The sequence below is a fragment of the Protopterus annectens genome, chromosome 6.part0, assembly GCF_019279795.1.
Source record: "Protopterus annectens isolate FY-2018-M chromosome 6.part0, PAN1.0, whole genome shotgun sequence".
Lineage (NCBI taxonomy): Eukaryota > Metazoa > Chordata > Ceratodontiformes > Protopteridae > Protopterus > Protopterus annectens.
The window spans coordinates 1,732,155,820-1,732,174,040 of record NC_056737.1 but is presented as its reverse complement, the minus strand read 5'-3'; the positions used below and the strand labels follow the sequence as shown (position 1 = coordinate 1,732,174,040).

The window sequence follows — 18,221 nt, the reverse complement described above, 5'->3', positions numbered from 1 at the left end:
AACTTTTTCTTTATAAAATAAACAGACCCAGGGATTCAGAAATCTTACACCATACTGTGGTAAATGGTTTTGTATGATGAATGGCCATGTGCAAGTTGTATATGATTCAGAGACACACATGCCACAAGCAACATACTTGGCCACGGAATATATCAGTGGCAATATAACAAATGGCAATGAGCATCACTAATGAAATGAGTGGTACCATTTATACAAATGAGGTACATCAAAATGACAGAGTGCTTTGAAAAAGTATAAAGAGTGAGACATGGTGCTCTAACACTATTGGTAAAACCCAAAGCTAAATCATTTCCCTTCCTTTCAGGGAAGAGAACATTCTGAATGCCACTCATTCTGTTCTTCTTTGGGTTATACTATGTGCCCCATGAAGTTATTAAACACTGATAAATGGAGCAGGCAAGGTAAGACGCTGAAAGTACCTCTGTCTACCTTGTTTAAAAGCACTAGTCAAAAAACTGCAGTAGCTGTTTAATTTATGATTTAAACAGATAAGTCTCAGTTGGTGTCGGTGCTTTTTTCAAGGCTTACTCAGGAGTTTTAGTCTAATTAAATGACTTGCGAATATCACACCTGATGTGAAGATTGTGGGAATTACATTCAGAAGTACTGGGAATGTTTAACTATACTCTCACAGTGTGGGATTCTGAAAGCCTTAATGAGGCTACCCCATATTATTCTATTCTAAACCCTATAAAAAAAGCAGCTTATATATCTTAGACTAACATCCACCAAAGTTTTCAGAATCTCACCTATAGCTTTACTCTTCTGTGATGTATAGCCATATATAGGACTGTCATGTTGCTAAACATTGCAGAAATATCACTTGAATATTATCTGGATTTAGCTGGCCTAGCAAGTCTGTGATCAGTTTTGCACAGAGCAAGTTTCCACCTACAGTTGTTACAGATTTTTATTTATGACCACAATGAATTATTTTAGTGAAACACAGTGAAACACAGATTAAAGTACCCTTTCCCTTGAGCTGGTGCCTACTGACACTGTTAATAACTTGTTCTTAACGTGCTCAACCTCTGCATTGTTTATATTAGTTTAGAGATAAAGTGGGCGAAGAACTCAGAATTACGGGAACTTGCCCAAACTAGAAGAAAAAGTGTCAGTGGCCCCACATTCAAATTTACAGGTTTATTAATTGAAGTTTTACTGGGCGGCCATGGTAGTACAGCGGTTAGCGTTGTCGCCTCACAGCAAGAGGTTCTCCGGTTCGATTCTCGGCTAGGGTGCCTTCTGTGCGGATTGTGCATGTCCTCCCTGTGGTCACGTGGGTTTCTTCCGGATGCTCCACTTTTTTCCCAAAGACATGCTGTAGGTGGATTGGGCACTCTAAATTGTCCCTAGGTGTGAGTGAGTGCATGTGTGTGCCTTCCGTGGAAGGTTGGGTACCGGGCTGGCAAATCGACACTGTGAAACTCTACTGCCAATCATGAGCAGACAGATGATCCACTGTGGCGACCACTAACTGGGAAAAGCCAAAAGAAGAAGATTAACTGAAGTTTTACTGAGAGATGATTTGCAGACACACACAATCCAAATCTTCTTTATATGGCTTTAGATGCAATGTATTTATAAGTTAACTTCAGTAATGAGAGACATCACTCGCCATGTCAATGTCTTCTTATGTATGTTTATTTTGTTTTGGAAATAGCATTTACTACATGTGTTTTACTAACAGAACTAACACTATAACAAAACTAATTCAGTGGTGTAAGATATAGTGCACTTTTTTGTCTTACTAATTGCACCTTGCACATTTCGGTTATACCATAAACAAAATGGAAAGAAAACATTAAACACAACAGTTCATGCACTTGCCTCCTAGTTTTTCAGATGTTCAAACATAAAAATCTACATAATTCATCTACTTACCAGTTAGTTTTCCAGAGATTAACACTGTATCCTCATAAAGCCAAATATTTGCCTGGCTCTGTGGGAACAGGGAAATGGTCACTGAAGAGAATACTGAAAGAACAAAAAAGTTCAATATTATACCAATTCTTCTTCACAGCTGTTTGTCCACAAATACAATCCATCCAGTATCATGAGGCTGTATATAACTATACCGCTTTCATGTCTGTCTCTCTTTATTTTACCTTCCTCCTGTATTTATTTACTTGTATATATGTATGAAGTAACAGTGGTTATAGTTTACGCGGATCCCCACACCTTGAGATTTTGGCCAAAGGTTTAAAAAATACTGACCACAATACACTGACACACAAAACTTAAAATACCAAAACTTCAAAATAGCAAAAATACAAAAAACTGGCATTTCCTTGCTACCTGTCCCAACTGGCATGTATGCAATGATAATAGTCACCATGTGTCTCCTGCATACCTCTGTACATCACATATCTACCACATCTATCAACCTTTCTTTCTCTGGTCATGTATGGAAATCCCCCTTTTTTATTAAAGAATGTACCTCTCATCTCCGACCTTCTTAGTAAGCAGAATAAACTCCCTTATTGTAACCCATTTACAGGAGGTTCTTGTGTTCTTGCATGTTAAAATGAGTCTCTTCTAGACATACCAAACACAGATTTATCTCTTCAATAATAAATAAGCTAAATCCTTTTAAAGCAGGTGTTTAACCACTGATTGCCATTGTATTAACTAGGGTTGCCACCTTCTGTTGGGGCTAAAACTGAACCAAGGCCACACCCCTAGCATCACCCATAACTTTGCCCATTTCCACCCCCTGTCCCGTCCAAATGCCACCCATTTTGTGCCATCATAGTGAAGTCAGCTGATGGAAATGCCATCTTTTTCCATTCCTGATGTCTGCTTTCTTACGATTTACTATGCTTTTCTGTAAAAATGCCTAGTAAATCCACCAATTTTACAAACTCCAATAGTCTGTCTCCTTTCTTGAAACAGAATACCAGAGTTTGTACAGTATTTTCTGGACTACCGGGCAACTGTTTTGATTTCCAGATAGTCCAGGAAAATGGATAGGTCGCAACCCTAATATTAACCTATATTTTTTTATCATCCAAGTTTTCTATACTTGAGCCAAATTATTCCAAAGTCTGCTAGGGACCATTCCAGGCTTTCCATTAAATAACTTCTTCTTTAATCGTCCCTTTTTTTCTTTGAAATGTTATGTAAGTCTACTGCTATCCTTCATTTGTTCTTTTCCCTTCATGCTTATTTGCCACACAATTTCAATCCCATTTAATGCCATCTAATTCCCTTTATCTTTAATATTTTAACTACAACACCAAGGACACTGATAAAAAAGCTATATACAACACCCTTGCCCAAGAATTTGCTTGCATGGTGAAGGCCATTTGCTTTTCCAAATGCACGGTAAGCATGCTTTATAACAGAAATTTCCAATAGCCATACAAAAGAGTAAGCCCCTATTAAACTGGGATAATTTCTTTCTCCCTTTTATACTTCCAACATCAAGACCTTCTGTACCTCTTCCTTCTGCCTACCCTTCTTCAAAGACTTTTCACTTTCCTATATTAATTTTCCCATAATGCTCACTTGTGAAACTGAGTACCCTTTAAAAACTATTCAATGTGCAAATGTAAATCAACATGCACAGATGTTATTTTATACACTATATGTATATGTTAGGCTTTCCCTACAATAATATTCCATTGAAGATATTCCCATGATATAAATGCAAATCATAAGTTCCCTTACTGCTTTTTTTGCAATCTGTATGCAGTACAGCTCTCTTGCCCTTTCTGTCGCCTTTCTCATACTCATTTATTTTCCTTCCCCTGAACTCCTATGGCATTGCTTTTGCCACCCACATTAACAGCCCTTCAGTCTTTCGACATTGTTATACATAACACATATAATCCCTAATATGCAGAACAAAGTACAGCTATAGATGACTCAAGGCAGATACATGATTAAATGTGTACCTGTGTTACAGCCATCAGATTTGACACTATCATTGAAACTTGGGAAACAAAACTTGGGAAACAAAACTTCAAGAACATGTACAGTTCAGCTGATTCATCCTTTTAAGACTGGTTGTTAGAAGACAGTGAGTGACTTAAAACTCCTTGTAGAACTTTATATAACCAAGTTACCCATAAACCCACCCACAATTACCTCCGTACTATCATGCACCCACTTCAAAACTTTACTAAAAGCGCACCTAAAAACATGCTGGCTATGCCCTTGCAACTCCCACTCTAATATCACCCACCCCATCCAACCACTACCTTTCTTTCCACTCCACTAACTACCCTGATTATAGCAAGCTCAGATGCTCATAAGCCTAGTACTTATACAGCAGGAACTTCTTATTTTAACATTTGTTAATGTCTGTTATGTACTTCACAGATAAAGATTCTAGTTTTCTACTGATGTACTATGTTCTTCATCTGTAAATATGTTGTAAGTAATTGCTATGTAAATTGTTAATCGCTATGTAACCCAATGTAACTACTGTCTGTTTAGTCTAACTGTGGAGCTTTTCTCCCCGGGCCTCTGCTGAAAATGGACCTACGTCCAGTCGGACACTCCCGGTCAACAAATATAAATAAATAAAATAAATAAATAAAAGTTACGCACTTAAACAACTGCAACCCCTTCCTGACAAGAAGGATAAGTACAGCACTTGTTAAATGCTGACTGATGTCATTACATCTGATGAATTGTGGTGCAATAACAGCACCTTGTATTTCTCTTTATCTGATACAGCAGTGTTTAGAATATGAATTTCAGACAAACCCTTTAATATTTAAAGGTTGGACTTGTTAACACTGTGGTGGGATCAGAACCTATAATTACAGATAATTGGTAGACTTGTTTTTAAGAACCCTGCACAGAGTTGTTGCTTTTAATTGCTTGTAAACCAATCCACGTTAACATTTATAATATAGCATCTTCTTATACGGTTCTGCATCAAGTTTCTAAGCCATTCTGATTTTGCCTTAGAGGTGATTTTGCGTGTGCATGTGTGTGTGTGTATGTGTATGTGTATGTGTATGTGTATGTGTATGTGTGTGTGTGTGTGTGTGTGTGTTCATAAGGAGTGGTGGTTTTATTGTTGGTTAATAAAATACAAAGTAGAATTACAGATATGTTCATCAGAGAAATTGCTAATGTGTAATTCTAGGTTATAGCATATTTCTCATTTAGAGTTTCCAATATTTAACATGTTGTATTTGTCCCTGAATTATGAGGTACTTGAAATGAAAATTTGGAAATCAGACTGAAACCATGCTTCATGTTGTCACACTGCTGACATCACTACACCCCGTTCTGCCTCCCACCCAGGAAAATGCAGCAGTCTACTTTCTTCATTTGAATCATTAATTAGTTAGGAATTAACAAAAAAAAAAAAAAAACAAACAAAAAAAAAAAAAAACCTGCACTGCTGGCAAGTGGCCATCAGGCCCAGCAGTATAGATATTCCCATTCAGAAAATGCATTAGTTGTTGACCAGTTCTGCAACCAGGAAGCTTAGTATCTTATTAAATTCTGTACAGGAAATGGGATGTCAGGGTTAAAACCAGGATGTCACACAGATTTCAGGTCCCAGCTATAACACAGACTGGATTCAACAAGTGAGTGGGTGAAAACTATCTTTTAGAGAATTTATAAAGTGAATACAGGGTTGGAAAACTGAATATAAGTTACATTAAAATGAGAGTTTTTCCATCGGGTATGGACAAAGGCAGACTTTTTGGCCTAAATGGTACATACCCATTATCATGTTATTATTACTTCAAAATCACTCAAGTACATTTTAGCTTTTCTTATCTGTTGTGTTCAAAGAACGGCTCTGTAAACTTTAATCAAATCAAGAGAATTAAAACTTTGAACCTTAATTACTGCCATTGAAAGAGCTGTTCTGGTGCACACACTTTTATGTTTTATTTATAGTAACAAGTCATTGTGTTAAAGAAGCAATCCAATTCTGTTAACACATTGGACAAAATTCAAAGAACAAGTCCAGTAAGGGTAAAAACAGGAAAAATGAAATATCTACAAAAGATAGCTTGTAAAGATAATTTAAACACAGACCGATCAGGCTTCCAGTTAAAAGACATCAGAATAAACCATGCAGTGGAACCGATGCACAACACCTCATTAATTTCCAAAATCAGTCACTTATGTTTCACCTCTCATGATTGATTGTGATATGCTGAACAAGCACATGTTGCTAAAAATTAAACATCATTTAATTTATTATAAAGCCAAAGTGAACAAATCATGAATACTAAGGAACATAAAATAATACTTGCTTACTTGGCATTCTGCCCGTTTTCCATGGCACAGTCGCTACAACATAACCGTCCTTGTAGGACATTATAGTTAAAGTAAGTCCAGCTTTATATGGTATTTCCAGCAAAACTGTCCCATCATCTTTAGTAAGAGCTGAGGTTGTCTTTGTATAGTTCACGAACACCTCTACAACTGCTTGGCGAAGGCAATGGCGGCTGACAACATCATTGACTTGAACTTTTAATATGAACTTTGATGCTAAAATGGAAAAATCAAAGCGTGTTATCAAAACAAACCTAACACACAATTTTGCATTTGTTTTATAAAACAATGGCCTCTTTTTTATGACAGCTGTAAAATAATTGTTTGATACGCAAAACATTGTGCATTTCTGAAAATAATTCTAGATAAAAATGCATATTAGCAGATGATAATGTTTAACATACAAATCACCGTTTCAGTACCCTAGTGACCAGACAACTTTCAATGCTTTTTGATGCCTTCCACATGCTCTAACCGTCTGGTCCTCAAAAGGAGCTCCATAAAATGACAGAGAGCAATCTCTTTAAAGCATTTTTGCTGTTGAAGAGCCCTCCTTCGGGGGGGCCCCATGAAACTGTTGGTCGGCTAACAATCCTTTGAGGGTGGGCAGATAAGTTGCCTGTTGGGGAAAACTTTCCACTAAAATTAATTTTCTGATGGAATTCTGTGTTTGCTAGGAAAATTAATGTTTTTGGGACCATCACTCTTTTTAAGGGAGTTTGTGTGTAAATAAAAGTTTTCAGTATTTACTGAATTTTCTTACATGGTTGTAGGTTTGTGTATTTGGGGCATGATAGTGTGATTGTAGGGGGCTGTCAGTGGTTTACTTCCCTCAGTACCACTTGTTTTCTACTTTACCCTTTACTGACTAGCCTAGGCTTTTCTACTCACCTTCAAGGTCTCATTCTCAGCTAACCTGTGGAGCAGCTACTGGTCTCTGTGGTTTTACTTTCTCCTGTCCACAAGAAGAAGAAATCTATTAAGGAGTCTTGAGTGCCATGCTGGCTCAAGTTGCACTTCAGCCACTGGTGAGTGACTCTGCTGTGGCTGCTCTTGATTCTTCAGACCACTCATATTTTCCCTCTATTCCTGCACTTCTAGCCATAAAGAACCAGGAAATAGTCATGTCCTCTGCAGCTGTAGAGATGCCCTTGAAGGGTAGGGGAGAACCACTATTGTCAGTCTCAGGTGATAGGGTAGGAGAAGGTTCTCCACTTAATTGGAATGGAGGCATACTTTTTCTTCGGACATAAAAAGAAAAACAGCTCCCTGTCTTTCTGTCTTGGATTTTCAATCAGAAGATGCAGGTATTGCAGAGGAGTGGTAATAATTCAGGAATTTATTCTCAATCTGAACAGTCTGATTCTGAAGAGAGCATGACTTTAGATTTCCCTTATGAAAATGTTTCTTTTTCTGAGACTTTATCTAAGATGAAACAGGACTTTCGGTGGGAGCAGAATGAAATTCTTAAAACACAGAAAATGCATTATGGTTTGTTACAGTTTGATATGGCTAAATCTACTGCTCTTCCTCCTGTTTTGCCTCTTTTAGAGAACGTTTGTCGCGCTGATTCTACTTTCCCTAATAATATTCTTCCTGCATCCGGGATGTCTGACAGACTATTAGCTAAACAGTTAAACAGCAAACAAACAGTTAAGAAACAAGAAAGCCGTCTGTGCACAAGTCTCTTTAAGTAAATTACTGTAAACTTTTAATAAAAGCTTGTAGCCAAACTTCATCAGATACATTTTCTTTGTGCCACTGGTGTTTAAATACAAGGCATATGACTGCCCTCATCAACCCTTAATAACTATCTAATTACTCAATTATATTACTAAAACTAGAAAGTAAAAATGTAAATATATAAAAAATATATACAAATAAAACACATCCTTCGTTCTAGCACTTAAAAATTCAAAACACTAATACATCCAACAGTACAATTCTTTAAAGTTTAAACATGAGTTACACCCTTATAAAAAGGACCTGTGTAATCTATTAGGTTTTGCAACTTTTTCTTTCAGCTTTTGACAAGCTGTGGAAGAAAGTTTATACTTCTGACCTTTTATCTTTCAGGATTTTAAACTGCCAAACTCATATGTTAAGGTATTTGCTTTTATCTTTTAAGACATGCAAAAGTTCATTCTTTACCTTTCTTCTTCTTCGGAGGTAAAATTCCTTAAGTGCCTCTTTAACATGTGCTTTTTATGTTACTAAACATGTTTTAAAGTGTGCTTATGATGCCGCTGCTGCTAATTCTTCATCCAGACATGCCGTTTCTGGGTCAGTAATGACAAGATTTGCTTGACTTCATTCTCTAAACCTCCCAGAAGATGTTAAAACTGAAATATTCAATTCTACATTTAGATAAAGAAGTTCTGTTTGGTCCTTCTGCACTTGATGTGCTCATGAAGTGTGATGAAAGGGGAAATGATTCAAGGAAGCACTCAAATATTTCAACCTTTCTTCCTTCTTTAAAGCAAATAAAACTTTCCCTTCTTCCTCAGCTTCCCTTTTCAACAAGCAATTTAAGCAGCAAGGTGGCAATAAACAGGAATTTAAGAAGCAATATCACAGAAGATCCAAACAGAAAGGAAGACCCTACAAAAACCAATGACAGTCCACTTACTCAACACTATTTGTTCATAGTTTACTTTAAGCCAAAAGACTGACCTCTTTGTCTTCTTTTCTGAACCCAAGAAAAATGATTTGTCATGTCCTAGATGTCAACAGACAGCTCAGATAATACTGAAACAAAGCTCCAGCCTTCAGGATGCTAGGATGTCTCCAATGAAGGAAAGAAGATAGAACAACCAGTGTCAAAGCAGACTGTTTCCCAGATGGTTGTCTCAGGCAACTGCCTTTTGTTATACTCACCATAATAAGCCACTTCCAGGCAGGATTAAGACCCATTCCACAAGGGCTTTGACTTCCTTGGTGGTTTACTGGAAATATATAAACTCTAGAGGTTTCCTAGCACAACAGCTTGATCCTCAGTACAATACCTTTACAAAGCACTACAAACCAAATTTATTTTCCATGCCCAGAACAGGCTTTGTTAGGACTATTCTCCAGGGGCTTCTGGCATCTTAATTTATTGGTCCCCTCCCCTGTTAGTTTCTAAGCTATGGTAATCTACTCTAACAGCTAAGGCTACTGCAACAGTGGTGTACATGTTGAACATAGTACAGTTGTATAAGTAAACTTACCATAAGAGTAGATATTTTAAAAGATTACTGTTGCAGTAGCTGTTCCCCTCCAACCCCCTCTATTTTACATGTTTTTTTCATTTTATTTTGGCATGGCGTGGATACATGTACTATTGTGTATACAGTTTACTTTTGTTATTGTTTCTTATCATTATTATTTCTTGGTTCTTCCCTCCCTTTATTCCAGGCAAAAAGCTCTGCCTTTTTACAGAGGTCTTCTCAAGCTCCACACAGTCGGAGCATGTGGAAGGCATCCAAAAGTTTTGAGAGCTGGCAATCACATGGGGCAGGTCCCAAACATCCTAGATTACTCCTACAGGGATCTATTAGAACATCTACTGCTATGGTACATTTACTTACACAATTGTACTTTCATAACCATAATGTAAATATGTTTTGCAGTTTGAATTAAAGACAAAACATAACAAGTGCACATCACAGGGTTTAATAAACATTGGCCAATGGATTCAGACTGCCCAGTGATACATTATGCTGGTAACAGGCACAAGTGTACAATTATAGGTTATTGACTTATCTTTTCGAATGTTAATGTTAACTATATATATATATATATATATATATAAATATATATTTTTTACAAAATTGTATTTATCTATATAAATAGATAGCTACATACACACACTTGTACATACATGTGTGTGTGCATGTGTATACATATATATATATATATATATATATATATATATATATATATATATATATATATATGTATGTATAAGTGTGTACAAGTCATTAAAACGTCCTATTGTTTCCTGGAGGAACTTATTTTCTTCTGCTCTATCTGATTTTCAGAGATATGTTTACAACAAATTCAAATAAATAAATTCAAATACAAATAAGATAAAAACCTTTGTTAGACTACATTGCGACCAGTATTAAAAGCACTCGTCCATTTGTTCATGTTTTATCTGCTGTTCGGTTACCAACTCATTGTTTACTCTGCATTTTAAATGTCAAGGCTTTACATACCAATATTTCATGTCTTGAGGTTAACAGCCACTAAATATTGGCTGGACCTAGTGGATTTATGTAGTTTTGAATTAAGCAATTTTTACTACAGCTTTTGGAACTGGTTTTGACTAAGAATGTTTTATCAGGCAGATTGCTATATTTAGTTGTGAGACTGCTGTGGTAGTAGCCTTTGCTCCCATATATGCAGATACCTTTATGGGGTTATTTTGAACATTTATATATTTATAACATGGATAATATCAGTTTTCGGCCATCTAAATATTTGGAGACGATATTTAAATGAATGTTGGTTAATTTGCTCTGGTGACAGGGACCAGCTGATGGCATTTTTTTTTATTTAAATAATATCATGACACTAAGTGATAAATATTTCACTGCTGATTTTTTCAGATGTGTATATAACTAAATGACTTGGCTGGATTGGTGTTGACTTCTCTTTTTTGTAAGCCTTTTTAAAAATGCATTATTGCAAAGCACTGTGTGCTAGCCACTACAGTTTCAAATTCCAATTCATTAGACTTAAAAGGATCTGCTTTGGCCAGGTGGAACTAAATGATCAAACAAGTGTTCTGAAACTGAGGTTTTTGGCCCTTGGATATTCAGAAAGGGAGGTTGGTAGAGCCACGCAACAGGCTGAGGTTTTTGCTCAGGAGGACATGTTACATTATTCTCACAGGAACACCAATAATACATATACTAAATCTCCTAGTTTGTAACCACTTGTACAAATCATTTTCATATAGCACAGGTTATTAATAAACAGTGGTTTGTTTTAAAATCATTTTCATATAGCACAGGTTAGTAATAAAAATTGGTCTGTTTTAAAATCATTTTACTATAGCACAGGTTATTAATAAACATTGGTCTGTTTTAAAATAATTTTCATATAAAACAGGTTATTAAGTTATTAATAAATATTGGTCTGTTTTAAAATCATTTTCATATAGCACAGGTTATTAATAAACATTGGTCTGTTTTAAAATCATTTTAGTATAGCACAGATTATTAATAAACATTGGTGTGTTTTAAAATCATTTTCATATAACATGGGTTATTAATAAACATTGGTCGATTTTAAAATCAGACTTTTAAAAAAAATAATCTTTCTTATACCAGTCAGTTTGGTTACCGCAGGCAAAGAATATTGAACAGTTATTTGGGGGACATAAACATTTGCTTGCAACTACTGTCTTTAATTTGTGTCAGCTGATCAGTTTTATTTGCACAATTGTAGTGTTTTCCAAACATTCACAAAATAGTAATTTTTTCTCTCAAGAAAACTGCTAGGAGTTTTAAGGTTAAGCATTGGTTTGATTGTACTATGACATGGTTAGTATATTTATGTTTTTACTACTATGGTACATTTGACATTAATCAAAGCTCCCATTCATTTAAATTTTTTAATCTTTTAAATTTCAAGTATGAGAACATTTTTTTATTTATTTAATTATTTATTTGACATTTATTTAGCAGGAATGTCCAGCTGGGCATCGAACCTCTTTTCAGCAGAGGCTCTGGTAAAAAAGTTCCAATAACAACACTTTTAATACATGTACAGTAATACACAATTTATAACACAAATAAGATGGCAGAACAGACAGCACTACAGTATTTAGATTTATAAGTATTTACTGTTTTTTTATGTAATGAGACAGCTTAAACTAGCTAACATTTTTGTTTTCTATAACTTTTACAATTAGACTTTACTTATTTACAGAACAGAGGCAAGATTTAGGCTATGCAGATGAGTCATTGCTAGAAATAAGAGGGAGGAGATCAAAGAAAGAGGGGGTAGTGGGGAACAGGCACAAAGAACAGAGAGATAAGAATGATAAGATGAGAAGAGAACAGAGGAAGATGAAGAGAGAGAGAAAGAGCAGTAGAGTAAGGATGATGTTTTATCCTGGTGAAATGCAAGTATAGAGCCAGGATTGGGTGAGAAAGTCTTTTAGTGAGTGTTTAAACAATGGAGTGCTAGGCATTAATCTGATGTCATTAGAGATATTTTTCCAAGCTTTGGCTGCTGAGAGTATCAATTGACTTTTTGGGTTTATGAATTGTAAGGAACTGATTTTCAGAAGAGTGAAGGGGCAGTTAGGTAGGTAGTAATTTAAAAGAGACCTCACAGCAGGACAAGCTAAGGGGTTGCATATCATTTTGTGTACCCGCCGGGAGAAGTTAGGTATATTTTGGATGGCCAGTGTAAGGATTTGAGTGCAATGCAGTGATAGGAATTGTTTGGCTGATCTGGTGCAAACCTAGCTACTTTACGATAACATAGTTCTAGTTTTGATGTTAGGTCTCTAGGTTGGTTAGAATTTGTAACATAGAATACGGATGGAAGGAGATAGGAGCTTGTATGTGTAGCTCTAGAAAAGTTGGTGAGAAATGTATTTGATCTGTAAAGCATTCCAAGTTTTTATATATACACACACACATATATATATATATATATATATATATATATATATACACACATATATATATATATATATATATATCTATATAGGTCAAATTTAAGCTGGTCATCAATTATTACACCTAGTAGTTTGGTATGGGAAATGACTTCTGTAATGATGCTGTTTAATGACAAAATATTGAAAGTTGTATTTAAGTGTTGGAGACCTAGGAAAAAATAAGAGTAGTTTGTTTTTTAGGTTGAGGAAAAGATTCTCAGTTAACCAATTTTTGATGGAGTTGAAGGTATCTTGTGTAGTGATTTGCAGATGTGGAAGACTGTTGTGGAAATGAGACTGGCATGATGGGCAGTCATCACTAAATGCAGTCTTGGGTATTGACTAGTACTTCTACGGTATTACACAGGATTGAAACAGCTAGGCTTAAAATGACCTCCGGGTCGATAGCCTAGTAGTCTCCTATGATCCTATGAGTCTATGATTCTATGTGTGTGTGTGTGTGTGTGTGTGTGTGTGTGTGTGTGTGTGTGTGTGTGTATGTGCCTACATATGTATATATACATATACAGTTGCACATACATACATACATCTATTTATATGTATATCTACACACACACACACACACACACACACACACACACACACACACATAAACACAAAATCATATACACACATACAAACTTTACCATTTTATTTTTGATTTACCAGTCCTGAACACATAAACAATATTAATAAGCTACATAAACTAGATAAGACTGTAGGCTGGACACTGATGACTTAGCTGAGGTTATAACCTGTAAATAATTTTCTGTGTCAAATACTTAACAAAACAAAAATCCTTTTCTTTCAGTATTGTAAACATGCAACAATGGGCATTATACACATGCATGAGATGATACGGCAATAAGCATTAATTTGAAGGCATTAAGGAAATGAGCTACAATCACAGATTAGGGTATCTCTGTTAACTCCAACTAGTACTGCATGCTGTAAAACCCTAAGTCTTGTTATCTCATTAAGTTTTCAGGTTACTCCAGAAAAAAGAGAGAGTAGCATCTGGATTCACTGGCCACCAATGCACACCACTCCTTCATAATGCAATACTTTTCAAGGATCTCTACAAGGTCTTTGATGGTGTCTCCACTAGCACCAATGTTCCGGACGGATCTGTGGCTTTTGTCACCATAAAAGTAATAAGAAACTGGCTGTTCTGACGGAGGAATACTATGAAGTGTTGCACTGTCATTGTTCTTGTCAATGTGCATTCTATTTTTAACATTTTGTGGTACTGAACAGAACTGTATTTGCGGTCAGCAGTTCCCACACCATACAATGGGTGACAAACATGAACACATGCATCATTCTCTCCTCTGTTTATGTTATCTTTTCACAGGAGGCACTTATTCCATCAGTAGAAGCATGTAAACATACTGACCCATTTCATAACTTGGTAGCCTCTTTCACCAAGAAAATACAGGCAGAAAATCATTACAGGAAAAAAAATCATTACAGCAAAACCTATTTCATTTCCACTTCCATAATTTTACACATACCTACCACCTGTTATTTCCCAACCCACACTCACATCCTCAGCCCTCCCAGCAAAATGACAACACAAGCGGTGCCTTCTTCTGATGTGTCAGCTATATAAATTCTGTTTGCACTACAGATGGGTCCATCTATCTATTTGTTAGCTAGTAAACTAGTATGGTTTGGGGAGCTGAGCAGAAACCAGAGTACATACAGAAAACTCAAGCAGACACATCCTCCGGCAGTCTCCTTTGAAACATATTCAACAGTCTTCTTATTTTCATATTCACCTCTTTAAAAGAGATATCTGTATGTACCTGGCTGTTGGATGGCTAATCTAACACTCTCTTAATGTAAAAAAGAAAACCTTACAAATTCAGAACAATCCCAGTAATGCTCAACTAGACATCTACCCCCTCACCGCTGTCCCACAATCAGGGGTGGCAGCACAGTCTCTTCCAAAGAACTAAAACCATCACTGTTCACTGTCACACTACTAACAGTTATAACTATCATACATTTCTGTCAAGGTTATACATCACATTTCGTTCATCAGATATTTCAGCTAATGGCAATAACTAGCAAAAAGACCCCAAGAGTTCAGTATAATATATGTGGGTTACTAACTATGCCACTGTCAGTGTTGACATCTGTCTTGAAAGGTGGTTGACCATATCCTTTGTAAATACATAGTTAAGGAAGGAATTCTACAAAGGCAGAATGGTCATTTTTATGAAGCAGACTCTAAAATAAATATGCAGAACATCTGGGCTCAACCAATGCTAAAGCTGCAAGTTTGAGTTTACCTTGGTGAGTGTTCATCACACTGTCTTATTAAACATCTTAACTTGTAAATTATAGCATGCCATTTATGAGACCCTACTACATGGAATGCATCATTGCACATTTTCTCATTACAATTGGCTCTGTACACTGAAAGCAAAATTACATTTTGGGACAAAACTGAGCAATGGCATGATTTGTTTTATGAGTTAAGACCCAGAAATAATTATGATAAAATATCCAAAATGTTTTACAACTAATAATATTATGAGCCTGTATTCCATTTGGGAAACATTTAGAATTTTACAAGCTTTTATGATAATGTGTACCTTGAAGCTATTTCATAAGTGTAATAATTTTCTCTCTTTACCTGAAAGCAACAATATAATTTTTAAAAACTCATGGTGCATATGTAGGAATTGCAAAAGCCCCTTTGGGATAGAACTGTGCAGTGTTGCAGTGTCCATGTCAGCTCATGATATTAGATAATAAGAGAGTCAAGGAATAAGGTAACTGAGTCAAGGACTTTGGCAAAAACTAGTGACATCTATGAATTCTGTAAGTTTCTGCAATTTCTGCTGAATAAATTTTTCAGCAATAATTCTACAATTTTTGACATTTAATTCTTCAACCATGTCATGTATGCAACATTTGATGCTTTGGTTCTACAGGCTACACTTTTGTTCTGCAAACAAATAAATATTTTGCCTTTGTTATCCAGAATTCTTTTTGCAGTAACACAAGCTCACTATTTTAAAATATTTTACAGGCAGTCCTCAGGTTAAGGACGAGATCTGTTTTTTAGTCTGTCCTTAAGTCAAATTTGTATGCAAGTTGAAACAAGTACATATGGTTCTTAGTAAATGTCACTTAGTCAAATGTTTGCATCAGTCTAGTATTTATTTTACTTTTCTTTGCAAAAAAAATCATATCAGCTAGGTATACAAACTAAGTTGCAGTTAATGTGAATAAAATATGCACTATTTTGATTTACAGAGGGTCAAAAGTGTTACTGTACATCAAAAGCACTTTCAGAAATGTTTACATTATAAAATGACTAAAGTAATCTCATCTGGATGCAAATACGATTATGTTTGAAGAACATACAGTATGACTTCACAAAAACAATATGCACATTTTTTACAAGCCAATAACTAAAGAAATAATACTTGAGGAACATGCTGTTAGTCCAATATTGCAAAAAACAATATTTAGAAGCGGTATCTACCTAGCAAGAATCTTATTGATAATCAAATTAAATATTCCAATGAATCAATAGAGAGTGTACCTATACATAGTAATTGTTAAAGAAAAGACTATCAAAGAAGTAGCCCCTGCTAATTATGATACAGATGCACCCCTCTAAGCTCAAATCCAGTGGTGTGAGACTTGGGAACCTAAATTTCAATCACCATGTGGCCGTAGTGGTAAGGAAAGCCTTTTACATTGTGCATCTCATAAATAAGGGCATCGCATCCAAGAGTAAGCAGGTTGTAACACTTATTAGACCACTAATTGAGTACAATGCTTCCTTCTGCATGTATTTCACCAGACACCTGCAGCAACTGGAGAAACCGCAGAGGTTTCTAACCAAGATAATTGAGGGCCTCCAAAACATAACTTACATGAAAAGACTGAAAGCCCTATCACTGTACTCTGTATCATCCAGGCTGCTGAGAGGCAACCTGGGCCTACAGAGCAGTCAATGACTCTGCCCTAATGGAAATGCTACACATCCGCAAATCAAATGAGACAAGAATCACTCGCTCTAGGGATCTTAACCTAGCCTATGACATTAACGAAAGATGTTGGAAAGACAGATAAATCACCCAGGGATTGCCACTCCTCTGGAATAAGCTCCCACTTCACATGAAACAGAGCACATCAATGACCCTATTAAAATACAACCTTAACAACTGGATGGATGACCATAAATTCACCCCATGGGTGGTACCTATGTTCCTCATGGACAGGAGTAGTCAGTGCTGATCATATAATTGTTCTGCTAGAAAATGACCATCTAACTATGGCCGTTTAGGGAATACAGTTTTTTTACATGGCTAGCCTTGTAAAGGCCCTAGGGCCATTAGCCTAGTAACCTCCTATGAACCTAATCAGTTTTTGTAAAAATTGAAATGAGCAAATTAATGGTAATATACAACACTTAATTCATTACAAGGAGGAATCTTACGGAGTCACCAAGAAGGGCAGGGTGTATCTTGACCTGTGTAGTATTCCTCTCTAAATAATAAACTTATTTTTTTAATTATTATTTCAACCAAACCACCTTCTTGCTGAATATCAGAATCCAAAAGTGAATCCTAAAGTACATGTTACTGTTTATTATTGTTTTCCAGGCTTGAATAGTTTAAAGATTTCACTGATTTTACCCAAAAGACCTGATGTTCAGAAGCATAACTGCCACATAAGCCACATAAGAGCACAGAAATAAGGTAACTTTTTGAATCTTTTTGCAGTGTAATTCATTTTAATTAGTAAAATCTATTTTTTTCTTGAGGATTGCTGAGATAAGGGCAAGCTACAAATACTGAGAGTGTGAACACATGTACAATTTCCAAGAAAGGTCTTCTACTTGGTTTCTTTATTTCCTGCCATGGTAAACTGTTTCTTTTTAGGAAAATAAATTATGAGACATGGTGCTTCTATGACAAAGTCAATGTATTTTCTGGACATTAACTATGGGAACTCTACACTAAACATGTAAAAAATAAAAGAGCTTCCTCTACAGTTAATCTTCATAAAAATAAAGCAATCGTACCTTCTAGTGCTCCATTATTCCATTATATACTCACCTAATAAAAAGAATTGCAGAAAAAAAACACTTCCAGGACATTTACAAGAAGACTATCAAATTACAGTCCATATGGAGGGGAGGAGGGATGATATTCTAAATGATGAAGGTTATTTTAACTTGGAACTTGCGGAAGTTAATACTCATCCGGACAGCCTCACTGGTCCACAGGACTCCCTTTTATCCCTCAATAACTTT

The 18,221-nt window shown here is 35.8% G+C and overlaps 1 protein-coding gene across 1 annotated transcript in view; it reads right to left on the bottom strand.

Annotated features, from left to right (window-relative positions):
• Positions 1-18,221, bottom strand: part of FAM171B (family with sequence similarity 171 member B) — a 777,296-nt gene that overhangs the window by 521,990 nt on the left and 237,085 nt on the right. The window contains exons 2-3 of the mRNA XM_044075125.1: positions 6,262-6,495; positions 1,906-1,998 (exon numbers count right to left, since the gene is read on the bottom strand). Of these exons, the coding sequence (XP_043931060.1) occupies positions 1,906-1,998; positions 6,262-6,495 (327 nt within the window). The remainder of the gene's footprint in view (positions 1-1,905; positions 1,999-6,261; positions 6,496-18,221) is intronic.